This window comes from Amblyomma mixtum, chromosome 3 (genome assembly GCF_055824585.1).
Source record: "Amblyomma mixtum isolate Tamu chromosome 3, ASM5582458v1, whole genome shotgun sequence".
Classification (NCBI taxonomy): Eukaryota; Metazoa; Arthropoda; class Arachnida; order Ixodida; family Ixodidae; genus Amblyomma; species Amblyomma mixtum.
In genome coordinates this window covers 26,112,700-26,132,002 of record NC_143014.1, presented here as the reverse complement: position 1 = coordinate 26,132,002, position 19,303 = coordinate 26,112,700, and the positions used below count along the sequence as shown (strand labels likewise).

Here is a 19,303-nt window from a genome sequence, read left to right as displayed (position 1 = left end):
CGGGCTATGAGAGACGCCGTAGTGAAGGGCTCCGAAAATTACGACCACCTGGGGTTCTTTAACATGCACTGACATCGCACAGTACACGGGCCTCTAGGATTTCGCCTCCATCGAAATTCGAACGCCATAGCCAGGATTGAACCCGCGTATTTCGGGTCAGTAGCCGAGCACCACGAAAACCATGATACCCACAAGTATAGTGGAATATTTGTATAATTTCTTTATTTGTGGTGTTGATCAATGTGAAAATAGTAGTGTAATTATTTTATCACTGAAAGATAATTGATTAGAAAGTAGAAGAAAACTACATGCTGCCATTCAGATCCAAACCCATGACCTCTGAATTTTGTGTCTGGTGCTCTACCAACTGGGCTGTCCAGTCTTCTACTTTAGGTGGTGTTAATGTCGCATGTAACCTAACCTTGAAAGTGTTCACCAGTGCCACCACCAGGATGTACTGGTTCACCAGGATGTACAGCCGGCCAAATCTTTAGCTGGCGTGGGCGACGGCCGTGTTTTCCGTGCTCCTGCAGCTTATGAAGGAGCAAACTTGCGAAAATATCAAATCTGAGCAAAGGCTCACTAAGCCCATGCTTAGTATTGAGCTTTCCACAAGTTTGCTTTGTCATAAAGTGCAGGAGCACAGAAAAAGCGACCGTCGCGCACGCCAGCTAAAGTTTTGGCCGGCTGTACTGTGTCCGCCACTATGGGCGATGGTGACACTGGTACATACTCTGAAGGTTATGTTACATGCAACATAAATACCCCCAAAAGTAGAAGATTGGACAGCCGCTTCCGTAGCTCAGTCTGTAGAGCACCGGATGCAAAATTCGGAGGTCATGGGTTCGGATTCCACTGTCGGCATGTGGTTGTTTTTAGTGCGAAAGCAATATTTTACTAGCACTCCTGAAAAAGGCGAGGTGTGTCCGAAGCCTCTCAGATACCTGCAGAAATAAAATATTGCCGCGACTGGGTTTCGAACCCATGGCGGCACGAACAGCTCGGCTTCGCTGGCCTCTGCATGAGAGCATTATGCTATTGCCACAGCCGATCATGCCTCATGTTAAACTGCCACACTCTCGTGCTGTGCATTGTACGTTGTCGTCTTCATTAACTTCCATGCGTGCGCAAAGTCATGAAAGGAGAGGAAACGCGCATAACTGGCTCCCTGGATCAGCAGGCACTTCAGTTTGGCTTTCAGCTATGTGGCAGTAGTGACAGAGAAGATGTGCACTGCTTACGTTTGCGTTGACTTCATTATGGCAGAAACGTGGCACTGGAACAGTAGGCCGCCGGCGTTCAGTGGGTTCGTTGGTGTTGGCGTTGACAATGTCGTGTAGACTTCGTTGATTTTGAGGAAAAGAAAGGTGCATAAATGGCTCCCTGGCTCAGTGGACACCTCAGTTGCGCTTTCAGATCGGTGGTGTCCACCTGCAAAAACCTGCTTTTGCACAATATTTCATGCTTATCAATGCTTAGCTGCTAGAAATTTTTCTTCTTCTGCTTTCTAATCAGTTATCTTTCAGCGATAAAATAATTACACTATTAAGTTCACATTGATCAGTACCACAAATAAAAAAAAAGAAACATTCGGCTATGCTCCTGGGTTTCGGTGACTGTTGGCTTCCTTCATACATGTCATATTGAGCCTCTCATTTCTCTTCTCTAGTCTGCTCGTGCTCTTATGTAATATGCTATGCAAGGTTTTTGTCATGAGCTTTTAAGAAATTTTGCTGCAGGGTACATGCTAAGCAGTATATCTTTGTTTTGTTTCTTTATCAGCAATTGTAGTGAAAGTAAAATTGCGATCCTGCCTATAATAGAGCTTTGAACTCTAGGGTTTTGGAATTGCCACTTTAGAAGCGCAAAAAAAATTAATTATTCATGGGTACTCTGTGTTGCTTGAGTGCCGAGTATCTAGTGACCGACCGCAGGGCTTTCTTTTTTCGGGCGTGCAAGTTTGTTCATGGCCTTTTCAGTTTTGGGGATTTTTGACCATTTTTGCTCAGAGATTAGTTGTCTTGTGCGAACCACAGCTTGTGTCAACTTGTCTTACACTTCCCGGCTGGGCTTCCTCCGCAGCGAGCAGCGGGCTAAGGAAATTGCGGAGATGGAGCTGCAGAAATGGACCAAGGAGCGCGAGCTGCAGCAAGTGGCACTGAGAGTAGCTGCACGCCCGAAGAACAAAAAAACATCTGGCCGTAACTCACAAGAGATGCGACGCAGTAGCTCCCAGTCTGAACACAGTGAGCCGGACAGTATGGTTGGGTCGCCGCTCAGCATCGAGGTGAGTTGTACCTGCCGTGCCAGTGCTCAAGTATTTCCTCCTGCACTAGCATCCCATTTTATTTTCAATGATGCTATTGTGCTTTGAATGGTGAGTTTGAAGGGAGGGGCTACACAGATCAGCAGATATGCACCTGTGTCAGTGCCCACTCAGTTATTTGACCGTGTTGGTACAGGTGTGTATACTCTTCTGTTCTTGGGCTTGAATCTTGTGCTTTGTTGTGCTTGTTTACCTAATCCTGGCTGCAAGAGTTGATATTTCACTTCCTTGTCAGGTGGAAGAGGAGCAGAGTTCATCATCACAGGGGACGGCAGAAGTGGAAAGGCCGTGCACACCCCAGCATAAAATGCCATCACCCCTACCACCTGTAACACCCCCCACGCCGCCAGCTGTCTCGACGTCACTTTTAACCTCATTGCTAAAGTCACCTACCCCCTCCAGTCCAGTGTCATCTGTGTCGGGCCTCTGTTCTTTGACACCATCACCCGTGCACCAGCCCAAAGAGGTGATGTGGCACATACACTTGTCAGCATGAAATAAGAATTAAAAGGGAAGTTTCCCTGCATTGTTACTGAGGTCAGCTTTGCAGTCAGGTGCAAAAGTGTCGGAATCTGGTGAGCAAGGCCTAGAATGTTTTTACAATTTTATCTGTATCCTCGAGACCAGTGGTTCTGTGAAGTGGACTAACACCTGCTGGTTACTTTCCTCTGTTTTCTTGCATGTTAGCAATGTAGTTCTGTGGGTTGCATTACATTGTGTTAGTGTTCAGAAGCAGAAAAATTGGCAGTGGTTTAGCTCTGGTTAAACCTGGAGCATTGCGAAAGCAACAAGGAGAGAGAGAGAGAGAGAGACAGGCGATGGAGAGCGCGCCACAGTGGCGGCGGCCCCGGCACGCTAGCTATGCACACCTATGTCGCGCCCGGCACAGAATAGGCACATGTTCCATTTCGACGCCAGCACCGTCAGAGCGCACCGAAGCCGCCGAAAACGTCGGTGGTCAAGCGGCGTCGGAGTATAGAGGGTCTCGCTTTGGCCAACGTGACATGGCAGTGCCGCATGCGCACACGTTACGCCGGAGTATAACGGAGCCCTGAGTCACCCGCGCAGTGACGGCGGCACGTGCCAGCTGTGCGCCGTCCTTGCGCATGTGCAGTATGGCCTTGCGTCAGCTCCGCGAAATGGCTTGGCTTGGCGACTCGCGTAGTGTTGCTTTTGCAACAAAAACCAACGTGATGGAAGTTGATTCATCGAAGGGGTCCAAAAGGCACTAGGGGGAGCTTTGGTGTCTGGAGTTTGATGTTGCTATGAAGCGTATCAGGTACCGAAGCCGAGGAAAAGATGCGAGAGTACCTTTTCGCGTGCGACTGCTGCTGTTATTGTGCGATATTGACGGCGCTGCAGATGTTGAGTGTGTCTGCTGAACTTCCATAGAATGAAATGAAAGCCTATATGTTTTGTATGTTCTGTGACATTTCCTTGGGACAGTGTGTCTCATCTGCACTCGGAGCGCAAGTGGACAGTCTCCAGTAATGAATTTCTCAAGGCTCCTCTGCTGCTCTGATATGTGATGTGCCGTGCTGGTTGCCTTATTAGTTGAATATTTGTGGCTCAGAGTTTGTTGGTCAACCAATACAGCATTCTAATATCCCTGTCATACGGTCATTTTGAAGGCACTCGAACTGCTAGCCAATCAACCCAAAGGCCATTTGAACGCTGCTACACGAGCGGCTCTGATGTCCATAGTGTCAATAGTGTATTGAGTCAGCAGAGCAGCTATCGAGATTTCAAGGGCCTTCAAGCGGCGGCTGCATGCACTCTCGCAGGGGGACCGTTCGCAGCAATGCGCTGGTGAACAATATCGGGCCGGTATTATCTTTGAAAAATATGGAACTCTAAAATATACAACTTGTTTGCTGAAAAGAAAACAGAAGAAAGGCTGACCTGTGTGACGCAGTAACCGATAAGCATGTAAATGGAAGATAGTGTGCCTTTGTCATCACATCGTAATATTCGATTATAATGCAAGGGGTGACTTTTCACTTCTATTTTTGGTAAAAAAACTAAATGCATTCGAGTAAATATGGTAGATATGGCATTAGACCGGGTTGTATTGAATCATTATAGTTCTCCGGAATGGCAGCTTCATATCGAGGAAATGAAGTATTTGCATATAGCCTTAAGGCATCTATTAATTGTTGAATAAATGCCCATTGTTTTTTTACTTATAGGAGCACATGAAAGGCATGAAAAGTTGCAGTTTTGTGGTGCACATAAGCAACTACTTTCAGCATGTAGCTCCAAGTAGTGAATACATATCATGTTCTCCATGTGGAGAACATGATGTTCACCAACATTGCTTGTTGTCTGGTGAAATTCCCTCTCGACGATACTGCCTTCCAGTGTGCTCCAAATATCACTTGAAAGCATATTGGTAGCACTTTGGTGGCTTTTCACTAGGCTTGTGTCTTGTGGCAGTTGTATTTCTGCTTTGACCTTGTTATTTTCCTTTCAGCAGAGCAGTCCCAGGTCACACCTGCCCCCCTCATTTTTCAATCCATCGGCGGCACGTCAACTGGCCACAGCTACTCTCTCTCCGAACACCACGTCAAGTACGGTGCCACGGTTTTCACCTACATGTACCACTGCAGACATAGTTTCACGTCCATCTTCAGTACAGATGTCTCCCCATTCTGCAACATCATCAGGTGAGTGCTGGGGATACACCAATAATTTGTAACGGCCATGTGAACTGAGGAGCAGGCACACTCTGACCGTGTGCTGTTATGCAATCCATGTTGGCCCGTGCCGTGCAGGTCATGTATGTAGGGAGATGGTGGCAATATGCCACCTGGGATTGTACATTGATTGCTTACTGCCCTCAAGTGAGGATTACAGTATATGTAGACCACAGTTTAAGAATGTATTTAGGTGTTGACACTCCACCCAATGATGTGACCACATCTTGTTCATCACTTCTTGTATAATGTAACCTCTATACACTTAACATAACATCATCTAACCTTGTGTTTGGCGCATGATAGCCGTAGTGGCTTATGCGCCATAAAACCCCATATAACTAACTAACTCATCACTTCTTGGGCTACTTTTGAATGCAGACAGATGGCACCGTGCAATGTATACTCTGTTTCATGTGTAGCAGTCAACGCTGCTAAAGCTAGCGCACCTGCTCATGCAGGCCAAGTCAATGCCCAAAAAGTAGCTCACCGTACCACCAAAGTTTACACAAGCACATCTTGTTGTGACAAATCTCGAGTACTGTGACTGACAACCTCCCACATTTTGTTTTAACTCTTGCCACATTTTTGTCCTGTGCCTCATCGAGATTTCCAGAAGTAAGAATGACATGTGGCAGTTTGATACGTGGCTGGTAGGGTGAGTCACTCCGACTCCACCTGTGCCTAAAGAGTTTAGTTTAGTTTAGTTTATTAGGGTTTAACGTCCCAAACCAACTCAGGTTATGAGGGACGCCATAGTGAAGGGCTCCGGAAATTTCGACCACCTGGGGTTCTTTAACGTGCACAGACATCGCACAGTACACAGGCCCCTAGAATTTCACCTTCATCGAAATTCAGCCGCCACGGCCGGGATCGAACCCACGTCTTTCGGGCCAGCAGCCGAGCGCCGTAACCACTGAGCCACCGCGGCGGGCTACCTAAAGAGTAGTTCACACCCAGTGAAAATTACAGCCAGAGGGCCCGAACACTGAGCACCTTGCCTCACAGCTTCAACTGTGATTCCCAATGCTTGCACTTTGCTTTGTACTGCAGCTTGTTTTTATTCAAACACTTAATGTGGCAGAGTAATATGGTTATGCGAGCGCTCTACTTCCGCAGCCTCTACAGCGTTGACTGCTGTGTACAGCGGAGTGTAGGCTTGTCAAGTTGCCAAGCATGGAGGCCGTACTGCAGGTTTGCATGTACTTGTGCTTGGTTAAAGGGGGGGGGCACTCCTCTTAAACCTACATATTTTTTTTTTATTTATGGGCAGATTTGCACCAAATTTTCACAGTTTATGCATTTTCATATGCTGATTCCAAAATTGCAAACGGTTTTCTCCTGCAGGAGACAGTTTTAAATATTACAGAGAAAGTATGTCTTTAGTTTGGAGGAAGCGTGGTTAATAAACATGAGACTTGTAGAGAATATTTCTATTTATAAATGATCTAGAGTCGGCAAGCGGTGCAATAAAGCATAAATGAACATTCTAGGACGATTTGAACAGCTGGTCAAACTTCACAGATGATTTATTTTGAAAATTTTCTTAATGAAGCAGTGGTTTAAAGTTAATATTAATGCAGAACTTGTGCATTTACTTTTGTAGCACGAAAAGAATTATAGTAATAGCTGACTGAAGATGTTGCTGCTCCAAAATTCTTAATGGGCCAAAGATGCAGTTTTTAGAAATCTGGGAAAAAATGGTAGGGTTCTAACATAGTTAAACTGAGTACACTTGCGAAAGCATGTGTTTAGCCTGATTGGCTCATGGTTTTGCTTTGCTGGGTCGTCGGCACGTCTGGCGACAATATGACTCAGGTTTAAACTGTGATTGAGGTTAGTCTCTGATCTGATCTGTTCGCCCCACAGGTGGAAATTGATGAAGATGACGATGTGCAATGCACAGGGTGAGAGTGTGTGGCAGTTTAACACAAAGCGTGATCAGCTGCGGCGATAGCATAGTGCGCTCGTGCAGTGGGTAGCGAAGCTGATCTATTCGCGTCCTGAGGGTTTGAATCCCAGTCGTGGCAATATGTATTTAATTTATTTGTTTGTTCAAGGTCAAGGCTTCAGCCATAGTCCAGCTTTTGCAGCTTTGATCGTGAGGTAGAGCTTTCGCTCTAAAACGTTTTTTACCTATTTTTGTGGCACCATGGCCAACTATAAATATCACCGAAGTGAGTTCTGGCTGGTTTCTGGTGTGGATGCATCATTCCTCGTTGACATAATTGCACTTGTGACAAGAAAATTGCTGGTGAACACATGGCATGGTCTGGAGGCTGGTCCCGAGAGTTGTGCTTTCACAGCGCGATCTCCTCAGTTGCTGAAGTTTAGCCACGGGAGTGTCCGTCTCATGGCGACGCTTTGATCGCAGTCGGCCCCTAACTAATGACGCATGCTCTTCGCTCATCTTACACCTCAAAAGATTGAGAAGAAAGTTTATCTCGTCAGGGTTTGCAATTCCGCACATTGTGGGACATCGTTTTGCGACCACCGTTGCCACCATGCCACTAACTTTGCCGGAAAGCATGATCTGTTGTGCCATTGCTGGACGTTTTAGTGGCTAGTGCAGTGCACTTATAGCTACGTGATGCCAAAATGATGTGTGAAATCGCCCCTGATGTTTCTTCCATCAAGCTCACGTTTTACGCTGACACCAATGATGCTGAGTGGTTGACTAGCTGAAGGAAAGACCGGTGTGCACGTAAAGAGATAAAATACTTATGTGGCTGTAAACCTGGCTTGGTGGATGTCAGTTGAGAAGAAAGGGAGTTGGCCTGCTAAAATGACTATGTTGCTTTCAGTAATGTTGTGCAACGAAATTTCCTGCCAAGCATTCGAAAGTTGGGCTGATCATGCTGTTGCATATTTGTTATAAACATTGCAGGTTTATCTTCTGCCTTTTGTACTACCGTGTTTTGCTGGCACAGTTTGCCAAAGGTACCGGTTTATTGGGTGCATTCAAAAGGACCTTGCTATTGAGCTTGGTGTAGTGCGATTTGATTGCTGTATTTACTCGTGTAATTTGCGCACCCCCAGCTTTTTACCTGGATTTAAAAAAAAAACAAAAAACTTTTACTGGCATATTTTGCGCTCCCTGCTGCGCAAGCACACCAGCATGCATGTGGGTGCGCGCTGGACAGGCTTGGGAAAATTGGCGCGGCTTTGTCACCGCGTGCGGCTGTGAAAAGTGAGTGAGTGATGTCAAAAAAAGTCTGTAATTCATTTCTAAGTTGGTTGCAGTAAGGAAAAGTTAATTGCGCAACGTTTACCTGGCTCGCTCACGCTGGCGATGGCTTTTTCATATGAATGGCTGCAAGAGCAAACTTCCGGTAACATCTGAGCAGTGCGTCGTGCCAGAATCTGAAACTTCCACACTGTTGGCAACTCTGTTTGCTGCTACTCACCCAGGCGCAGGTTTGTGTGTGTGTGTGTAATGGGGGGGGGCATATGCGTTGATTTATATTTAAAATGAACGTCTTTTTATGGCCAGCGAGTTGTGGGGTCGTCTTATACGCGGCAGTATATCATATACATTCTGCGATATATCCTTTGCAGAGTTTGTTTAAGACGTGTTCATGAAATCTCTGTGTAATTTGTGCACCCACCCCCTTTTTGAAACCTTAATTTTAGGAAAAATGTGCGCAAATTACGTGAGTAGATACGGTATCATGTACTCGGGGAAGTGTTTTGCACTGACACTTGCTGCTCTGTTGCAATATCTTATCTGCTCTGGGGATTGCCTGGTGCCAAAGTTCTCGGTGAGCAGACTCCGACGGAATCTGGTAGCCTGATCTGCAGTTGGGTACGAAGCACTTCCTACCCATAATTGCATTGGGTTGGCTTCTAGACTCAGCTGGGCTTTGAGGTGTGCCACAGCAACAACCAACACATCACAGCCACTAGGCACATAGGCCACCACGACCTTACGCAGGGTAGGTCCGTGCCACTACGTGAGCTTGTGCAATGATCACCATGGCTGATACCAAGTCGCTACACAAAAGGCTGGTAATGGCAAACCTTGTTCATGCACAATGTCCATCGCAACGTAAGATGCACTCTGGCAGCTGAAAACGTACACAAACTCAGCTTTAAATGTCACTGAAATCCGGGCACGCTACTTTTCAGCAACTGATTAGGTAATCCATGCCCCGCAGCGCCGCCGTGCCGCTGTGGTCAGCGTGTGTACTAGAGCATGAATGTTATCAGTGCGCGTTCTCCGCAGGCAGTCAGTGTCAACACCTAAATATATTCTTACACCATGGTGTAGACAAACAAGTGAATGGATAAACAAACGGCCCAATTGGCTTGAGCAATAATGCTTTCTTGAGGGGTGCAGTACGGCTGCTGTCGCATGCTAGAAAGTAAAAGGTGTGGGAGTTTCATTGCTTTAGCATTAGAGCCCCCATGTTCCCCCTCTCCACATGGTGGGAGAGATTGCAGCTGCTTCCTCTGGGGGGAGCACTAATGCTTACTCTGCCACATCGATTGTCTCTTGCTCGCTTACCGTTCATTTGAATCGCGCATTGTTTAGGCGTGTGTGAAAATTCGATAAGTTCAAATATTTGGTCGAATAGGAAAGTATTTGATATTCTATTCGATCCGAATGTTTGGTATTCGAAATCTCAAAGTATTCGTCTTGAGCGAATAATGTTTCTGGAAATCCTACTGCATGTGGTTTCTGTTCAGTGAACCTCCTGCGGGATGGCACCGCGGTGCGTGCGCAACCAAAGCCCCAACACTGCACCGTGTTGCCCGCGCACATGCCGTAGCCGGTCAGCCTCGTGCTGACGGCAGCAGACGCGAGCAGTCTGCACCTGCCAGGTGTTTGCAGTCACGCTACCCATGGTGTGCACGCACTGTATACCAGAATGGCGGCATGCATCAATAGAGGGGTCATTCCACGCAAAAAGTCCCAGACCCCAAAAGCAACCACCGCCGATTGTTGTGAAAAAAAATAGGGATAGTTGGTGATTGTGTGAATGGAGTGTCAACAAAGTCTTTTTCAATTTTCGTTACGTTAGCGCTCTTTGAAATTTTTGCGAAGAAGCAAAAGTTGATGGGAGATTAAAATCTTAGCAGGGTACAGGGTACAATGACAAATCTTATTTTAGAATATTTCACTTGCGTTGTTCTTTTATCTCGGTTCATTAATGATGCCATGCAAGAACTTTCTATGTTTTCTTGGTTCAGTAAAAAGTGTGGCATTTTAAGAAATTTATTACATAAATGTCGTTAAAGTTTCAGCCACAGTAATTTTTTCCGCTCTTACCTGTTGCTGTAGTTTATGCTAAAAATAATTTCAAATTGTTAAAGAAAGTACTTTCTAAGAAAATTAAATTGCGAAGTTTGTAAAGAGGGCACTTTTTTCTCAGATTCAGACCTAAGTTAAGAATCAAGGCTCACTGATAAAATTATGTGAGGTGGCTCATTATACACACCAACTTCGTTGCTTGTAATCTAGAAATTTTAGCTCGAGTAAATTTTTGAAATCTGGAGCCTCACCAGTAGGTACTGCCAGACTGTGTGTTCACTTCAGAACACATACTATCGTGCTCAGTATGTACTTCAGTGCATCAGATGTGTTAGGAGCTCAGTTCTTAATGCAGTGTATGCCGAGTGGTGACAGAAATTTAAAGCTAGAGACTTTGATGTCGATGTAAACAATTAAAGTACACTGAATATTTGTGCAAGTCGGATGCTTTGATATGGGGCATTGATTTACCATAAAGCGGAAACCTTAGTTGGTTCTCACAGACGTGTTGCAAGCTATTTTCAGTGCAACAGTACGTGCCACCTCCTATTTTTCTGGCATTGATATGCATTGTGGCTCTCCGCCAAGTGATATGTGCTGTACCGCTTGGTGTCAGTATAAATACATCACAACGATGCATTGTAAGCACTGCAGGCATGTGCGTGTTCTGCGGTGAAGACACAGTTTGGCAGTATCTACCAAGGAAGCTGGCATTGGACTTCAGCATTTTTTTTCTCACCTCAAACAAAATTTACTCGAATCAAAATTTCTAGATTACGAGCAGTGAAGTTGGTGTGTATTGTAACGGCATACAACCTACGCTAACCAAGAGCGCACTGCGCTATACAAATAAAGAAGAGGCGCGGGGCGAGCGCGAGGGGAGAGCGCGTGGCGCTAGCGCGAGAGGTAGAGAACGAAAGAGAACCGCCGCGGCCGGTTGTGTCTGGGTCTCCTGCGTCTCTCTGTGCCTTTCTCTGCGCGGGCCCGCCGTCCCGTAACAGTATAATGAGCCTCGTACAAAATTTACTCGAATTAGAATTTTTAGATTCCAAGCAACGAAGTTGGTGTGTATTATGAGCCATATGTGGAGAGCCGTAATCCCTAATTTAGGTCTGAAGTTGTTAAAAAGTCACTTTTTGTGAACTTTGGAAGTAATTCTTTCAAAGTACTCAGTTTAACAATCTTAAATCATTTTTTTTTGCATAAACTACAACAAAAGGTGAAAGCAGAAAAAAATTGGTTGAGATGTTAATGTCGTTTAAGTAAAAAAGTTTCAAAGTGGCATACATTTTTTTTATTTTGTACTGAACCCAGAAAATGTGGAAAATAATTGCATGGCTTCATTAATGAACCCAGATGAAAGAATAACGCAAGTGAATATTCTAAAGAACATTTGTCATTGTACCATGTCTCGCATTTATTTAAAAGTTTTAACTCCATCCAACTTTTGCTTCCTCACTAAAACTCCAAAGAACGCTCACGTGCGCAAAAATTTTTTCTTTTGTGAAAAAAACTTTGTTGGAGCTCGGTTCACATAATCACCAACTAGACCAATTTTTTTTTTCAAAAGAATTGCTGGAGGTCACTTTTGGAGTCTAGGACATTTCGTATGGAATGACCCAGAGAGATTTAGTGTAGTGTGATCCACTTCAGCGCGCTGCCAGTATGCATATACTGATTGGTCTCGATGGGGCAGGCATGCAGACAGCTGGGCAGCGCTTAGCTCCTTGTGGTGTCCTCTGGGCGATCTGCGCGTGTGCAGTGGCTCCCCGCCGATCGCACTGGGCTAAATCTCTTCATCGGAGTACTCACGGCTCCTGTGATTTCCTTGGAAGGAGTCTGAGCCGACTGCTGGTGCCACAGCCACTCTTCTGCGCGTGAAATTCGCGAATCAGGTGTGACGGTGCGAGCACGAGGCGCATGGAGGTAGGTGTTCCCCTTAGACACTTGCGGCCTAGTGGCGCTGGGTGCGCGGTGCCTACGCCTATCAGGCGTTCACGGGGCCATTGCTTAAAAGCAACAGCTGCGCACAGACGCAGTCACAATAAGACCAGCAGTTAGGGGGCCTCGTAGATAGGTCTCACAGCCTACAAATATGTCTGCTTCGCATGTAGGTAGGTCGAATCCCCCAATTTCCGATGGTCAGCTCAGTGGTTAGGGCGCTCGGCTACTGAGCCGGACTTCCCGGGTTTGAACCTGTCCACGGTGGCCGCGTTTGGATGGAGGCGAAATGCAGAAGATGCATGTGTGCTGTGTGTGATGTCAGTGCATGTGTGCTGTGTGATGTCAGTTAATGATCCCCAGGTGGTCATAATTATTCCGGAGACCTCCACTATGGCACCTCTTCCATTCTTTCTTCTTTTACTCCCACCTTCCTCCCTTCCCTTACGGCGCGGTTTGGGTGTCCACCGAGATATGTGAGACAATTACTGTGGCATTTCCTTTCCTCAAAAACAATTTTAAGTTTTTGTAGACATTGCCACAGCTTCAATGAATGTGACAAAGCTTCAACGCATTCTTTCCTTTTTTTATTTAATGATCTTGTGTGTTAAAAAAAATGCATGATTTTGAAACTGCCTATTGTGCCGTTAACATTTTTTTGTGTGCCAGAAGTATTCGAAATAGTGGCTTAGAAATTATTAAAAGAAAATTACCTATCGCTTAGAGTTCAACTTGAACCAAAAAACCACTATTTGCGTGTGCCTAATATTGTTGCCTTTTGCTTTCGCTAATATTCTGGTGTAGGAGCTAAAACAAGAAATGTAGCGTTTTGAAATGTTGTTTTGCGGGCTATGGGCTGTCTGTTGTCGTCTTTGCTACTATTTGTATCTGCACGTTTCTTTTTTCCTGTAGCGCCAACATTGTCAAAGCTGCTGGAACTACCACCGAGCACGCCTGGCGGGTGCCTTCCTTCACTGCCATTCCTGACTGCCTCATCAATGGCACCTGTGGCAAGTCAGGTGGCTGTGTCCCCGTCTGTTGAAAGCAACGGTAGTGTGGATACTGTGGCAGACGATGCCAGGTTAGTGGGTCTTAGAACTGTTTTTGTTGGGACAAACTGAATGAAAGCTAACAGTTTTGTTCAAATTTTTCTGCTGGTTCCCTATAGATGTGTTGTCCAAATACGACTTACGTGTGTTGTCCAAATTTTTTCGTCTCTCGGCGCTGGTTGCTACACTCATGGCGAACCATCCCACCCAACAGCACGTTCTGTTCGGTTCCAAATCTGTAATTAGATTCTGAATGGCTGCATTAGATCAAGAGGTATAAAATTTTTTGAAAAAAAATGCAGTCAAACTTGTAACAATTCCGGTTAGAACAATGTATTGGATATAACAATGGACAACTGGGGCACCGTCAGCTTTACCTTGTGTTCTAGGGCAAAATAAACCGCTTTAAAAAATGCTGTCATAGTACATTATCGGTTATAACAATAAAATCTGGTCCCTGTGAGTCAATTGTTAAAAAAAAAAATTAACACGGTAATGCTAAAGTGCGCATGTGTGGAGCTGATCAACGGACAGAGCCAGCGCAGCCAAAGCTGAAAGGGCATGTGACCATGCACTTGGAGCCACCTGGCATGCCTGGATGCTTGCATGTCGTGGCGACACTTAGAAGAATAAAAGGCGGCTGCTTTTCCTTGTGCTAAGGGACCAAGGAAGAGAAGGATGTGGGGGCCTCTGAGGGACAGTCTGTTATTGACATTTTTGAGGGTGTGCCACTCTCGGAGAATGCACCGGAGCTTTTTTTTAGTGCAAAAGTGCTACTGCACTAGCAAAGCTAAAAAATCCCCAGGTATGTGTGAAACCTCAACCCTTGACAGAGCGCCAGTGGCGTAGGCCTTATGCAGCTGCTCCGTCGTTATGCAGAACCCCACTCCTTGCGTGCGGCTTCCGATAGCAGCTGGTGATAAACTTTTGCATGCTGTGAAATATTGGGGGACAGCCTCCCGCCCCGCACTCTTCCACTCCGCGGATGCAGCGTTCCCGCTTGCTAACCACGGAGGGGTTTGTGCTCAATGGAACAAAAAGAGGGACGACAAAGCGTGAACACTCATGTGCTATTTATTACATTTGAAAATAACACACAGTGTGGGGCCAGCTTGCTACAAAACATCAACGAGGCATTCCTCAGATAGAGAAGGCTACGTAAGAAGGGTCTTCGACTTACTGGCTGGGGCAAGGGCGCGACTTCGGCGGTATCAGCAGTGAATGTTTGTACGTGCCGACAGTAGCAGCCGGGTTTTCCCGTGCGCACCGCATTCTTGGGGCAGAGCCATCCCTGAGCATTTGCTGGGGGAGGTGACGAGAGCGCGCGTTTGCTGCGCTAGTTTCTCTGCCTGGGACCAGAAGTCCAGCGGCAAGGTCCGACGGATCTCCATGCGCTTGCCGCGGAAGGTGACAAGAGAGCGCGGCTGCAACCACTCATGGCGCTGACCGGATCCCGAAGAGACTCTCACTGGCTCTGCGGAGTTCTGCATAGCCTTCGAGGTGGTGCTCCCATCGCTGCTTCCGCTTCTTCCATGAGGGAGATTTCCTTCTCGCCCACCCGGTGCTGTCCTGATGATGACGAAAATTATCGGCCGCGTCGAAACGAAGAGGGGGAACAGGTTTTCCACAATTCAGTTTCGTTTGAGGTGGTGTTGCTTAGAGTGGTTTTGCGCATCCTATTCAGTTTAACTACCTTAACCCCCCCCCTTCCTTTTTTTCCATTCTGCACGATGGCTGGCAGCAAGGGCACTTCCCCATCCTCCCCTGTTCAAACATGGTCACGTACCCCGCTTTGTGGGTTGCATGTGTCCTGAGGTCATTCGAAATACTGCGTCGCTGCTATGGCCACATGAACCATATGCACTCTCATTCAGTCAATGCGGTGCATATGCATTGCCAGTGTGGTTTTCTTTTTGTCTGCCCCCACTGTTCTCTCGGTCCTGCAAGCTTCTCGGAATTCCTCTTGAGAATTGCTTTCCGAAAGCGGACCTCGCTCGGGATGCCAGTGATGTATCCTCTGCATCCTAAGCGTTGTCAGCCCTCAAGCCAGCAGCGTGCCGAGAACTAAAGGTTATTAAAGTAAAAATGCTATTAAAAATATTAATAAATGCTGTTGAAAAATAAAGCCCCTTCTTGACAAGGCCAGTTATCTTCGTAGCTTTTCTATTTAACACACTGCAAGATTGACAGCACTATTCAAATACAAAAAAAAAAAATGCCATTGTGATTGATCCCCCCACCTCCTCTTTTTGTTATTATGAGGCCTGCATAGGAATATGAGTTTGAAACCCCTGACTTATACCCCGTTTCATGCATGGCAGGCAATGCTGCGAAGGCCTGCGAAACCATATTCCATATTACTCTGCCATGTATCATTCATTCTTCTCGAAGCCTCGGTGAGTGTTTGAATGAAAACAAAGAGCAGTATAAGACGAAGTGCCAGCACTGAAAATCATGATCAAAGCTGAGCACTCAGCATTCGGGCCCTCTTGCTATAATTTTCACTGGGTGTGAACTACTCTTTAGACACAAATGGAGTCAGACCAATTTGCCCTGGCAGCCGCATATCATACATGTCATTGTTACTCCTTCAAGTCTCAATGAGTCACAGGAAGAAAATGTGGCAAGAGGTAAGAGCTACTTTCTGGGTGCAGACGTAGCCGATGCGAACAGGTATACTAGCTTTGGCAGCCTTGACTGCTATGCATGAATCTAAGAATACATAGACATTGCCCAGGACACCGCTGGCAGTTTGAATTACCCGGATTTCCAAATTAATCGAGGTGAAATTAATGAGCTTTTACTATACAACACAACTTGCACAGGTTAAACTAAGTTTTAGGCATGGATGGCGTAAGAGCGATTATTTGCCTTGCCAACTGCGTATCATACTGCGACATGTGATTCATACTTCTTGAACTCTCGATGAGTCGGAGGACAAAAGAAGGCAAGAGATAGAACTAAGTCTAGGAGGTTGCCAGTAACCGTTCTTGACGTTTGCTGCAATGAAATACGCATATGTTCACTTTGGTTGTATGGCGAACTATTTTTTTGTACGGACTTAGCCTGCACGAACAGGCGCACTAGCTTTGGCAGTTTTGACTTCTATGTATGAAATGGAATATACATGGGGACTGGCCAAGACAGTACCGACCGTTTGAGTTATCTGGATTTTCGAATTGATCTGGGTAAAATTAACGAGCTTTTATTATATGACGCAACTTACATGGGTTCCTGTTCGTTGTCTTAGTCAGCGCTGGTGACAGCTGCAATGATCGCCTCATCGGGGAGGTCTTCACTTGTCATGCCTGCCGTGTTAGCACGTAAGAATCAAGACTCGACATGCCGCAGTCAGGAGCCCTCACCAATGACCAAAGCATCATCATCGCTGCATCGGTGGCGTTATGTATAATAAATACATAAATGTGCGTTATGAATCCGGACATGCCCCAGAAAGAAAAAAAAAGACACGGTCGGTGACGGGCCAATAAGAAGTGGGCGTGCGGAGGGAGCGTGCACTTTTGCCAGTTAGCTGTGTGCAAGCGTCTTTCAGGAAAGGCACAATAGCAGTGGCTCTGCCCAGCCGATGGAATTTTGACGAATGGCAAAATCCGCACCAAGAAAATAGCCCAAGATGGTAGCCGACAGTCGCCGCATTTGCACATGGCAAGCACGTGAACTTTGAACATATTTAGCAAATTTTCGGGCATTTCACATCCACCCTGACTTATATGAGGTTTTTTTTTTTTTTAAGTATTTTCCGATTGAATTGAGCTTTCAGATTTCGCTGAGGAACTCTTGAATGCATAAACATGGCAAAAGTGCATATTTCGTAAAGTTGATTGTTTTTGCAATTTTTTACCATTCGAGAACCCACATCTCCCCTTAATTGCTCATTCTTTTACGTGCATATTGCTTGTTTACTTTTGTCTGTTGTTTTACCCTTTCTTTGCTTTCTTCTGTGCCTCGGAGTGAGGATGAATATGCACATCTTTTGACACTAGCTAGCCTTTTGTGGGTCTTTGTAGCCTCAATTCCCACAATCGGTGCTGTAACGTCGGCAAATCAGGCACACTAGGACGGGTGACATGGTATTATAACAATGCTGGAGTATTGTTTTTACTGCTCTGTGTGGATGTGCAAGAACTCCTGTCCTTCCAGTGTGCCAGGACCAGAGTCGTCTCCTATCAAGGAGCCCATCAAAGAGGATGAGGCTACTCTGCTGCCACCCAGTGAGCCGGCCGAGTCCTCCAGTGAAGTGCCAGCTGCTGAGGACGTGGAGCCTCAGCCACAGTCACCACCTGCACCAGAGGAGGAGGAGCCCATGGACATCACGGGGGACCTTCCTGAAGACACCTCACCTGGCGAGTTGGAAACTAAGACTGAGGCCAAAGATGAAGAGATGGATGAAGAGGAAGACCAAGTAGTCTCCTCTGCTGAAGGTAATGTGGCTCTGTCGTGCCACTCCCATGCTGTCTTCCATTTGCTTCACATTGCTTGACTCGTTTATTGTTGGAGACAGTCCAGGATGACCACCACCTTCATGCTCAGTTATGCATTCCATTTGTGAAGCCATACATGAGGAGTTCTTCAGGCCAGTTAATTGTTGTTCAGGGGGCTAAAATGTATTGGCACTCGCTAACAGTTCCTCGTAAAATTGATTGTGTTATCTCCTGTATTTAGGGGGGGGGGGGTCTTAAAACTAACTTTTCAACGCGAAAGTGTTCAGGAACTCGTGTCGAAGAAAATCAGGCGTCGCCTTCATTGGCTGTGAGTGAAAAATCGACTAAAAATCCACAGAGAACCTAGAAGGCAGGTGGACCACCTATGACATATAAACTTGTGCTTTCATCACACTCTGCCCACCTGATTGTGAAAAAACTGCGCACCATGGCAGGTGGCAGTTAAATTAAAGATTGGTCGCCGGAGGTTTTTCGCAAGGAGCAACCTGGGTCGCACAAGCTCCACTGATAACTGCACCTGCCATCACAGGGCTGTAGCGCATCACTTAACTGGTGCACCACTGCGTCAGGAAGCATGAGGACTCCCAGGGATATATGAATGTTAAGTAGAGTCAATTGTGCACATACAGTTAAACCTCGATTTAACGAAATCTAAAATCGGCAGTTTACATCATAATTCTGAAATTTCGCTACATGCCACTGTGGTGGCTCAGTGGTTACGACGCTCGGCTGCTGACCCGAAAGACACGGTTGATCCTGGCTGTGGCGGTCAAATTTCGATGGAGGCGTCCCTCATAGCCCGAGTCGCTTTGGGATGTTAAACCCCCCATAAACTATACCAAACCGAAATTTCGCTACATGAAATTTGTCTCCTAGAAATCTAAAAATCTGCCAAAAAATGCGCTGCAGGTAACTGGCAGGAGAAATCTTTGTTTGCGATGAAAGTGGACCTTCAGCCCTTTCTTTACCAGCAGCAAGGGTGTTACACGTGTCTTGCTTGTATTGTGAACTCGCGAGCAGGGTTACTACAACTATGGACTCATCTTAAGTTTTGATTTTACTGTCATCATAATCTTGTGTACACAAGTGCCCTGAATACACCACCGACACGACGACGCACTCCACCGCTGCCCTGCTGCGACCTCGTCGCAGTGAGCGGCGGCCCCGCAGTCTGCCTCCCTCTCCCGTTACTCTCCTTTCTTTCTCCATGTCAGCGAGATTAAGAAGAGTGTCCCCCAATCACCAACCAATGAGATGAAATAAGGCCCACTCCGCTCCTCACGTTGTCCGCTGTTAGTGTGCCTGTGTGTCTGCACATCGTCTTGAGTGAGAAGCGAGGTTGTCAGGTGTGAAGCGCACGGTGGGCTCTGCAGCTGACGGGTGTGCCAACAGCGCTGACCTTTCCAGTCCTCTTACCAAGCTTTGGGGATCTGTAAACGTGATAAAGCACCGATTTTGAGTGAGTCGTTAAGTTAGTAAGTAGTTAGAAACCCGGGAAAGTCTAAAGCGTGTAGTTAGGTAGTTTCTTACTCTGCTTTAAAGAATTCTTTTAATTGCATTTCACTCCTTTTAAT

At 46.2% G+C, this 19,303-nt stretch overlaps 1 protein-coding gene across 14 annotated transcripts in view; it reads left to right on the top strand.

Moving 5' to 3' along the window:
• Positions 1-19,303, top strand: part of Brd8 (Bromodomain containing 8) — a 127,639-nt gene that overhangs the window by 24,383 nt on the left and 83,953 nt on the right. For 13 of the 14 annotated variants that reach the window (XM_089578432.1, XM_089578427.1, XM_089578429.1 and 10 more), the window contains 5 exons: positions 2,083-2,287; positions 2,562-2,792; positions 4,800-4,992; positions 13,130-13,298; positions 17,428-17,708. In XM_089578432.1, the coding sequence (XP_089434558.1) occupies positions 2,083-2,287; positions 2,562-2,792; positions 4,800-4,992; positions 13,130-13,298; positions 17,428-17,708 (1,079 nt within the window). The remainder of the gene's footprint in view (positions 1-2,082; positions 2,288-2,561; positions 2,793-4,799; positions 4,993-13,129; positions 13,299-17,427; positions 17,709-19,303) is intronic. The other variant, XM_089578423.1, reaches the window with a different exon arrangement.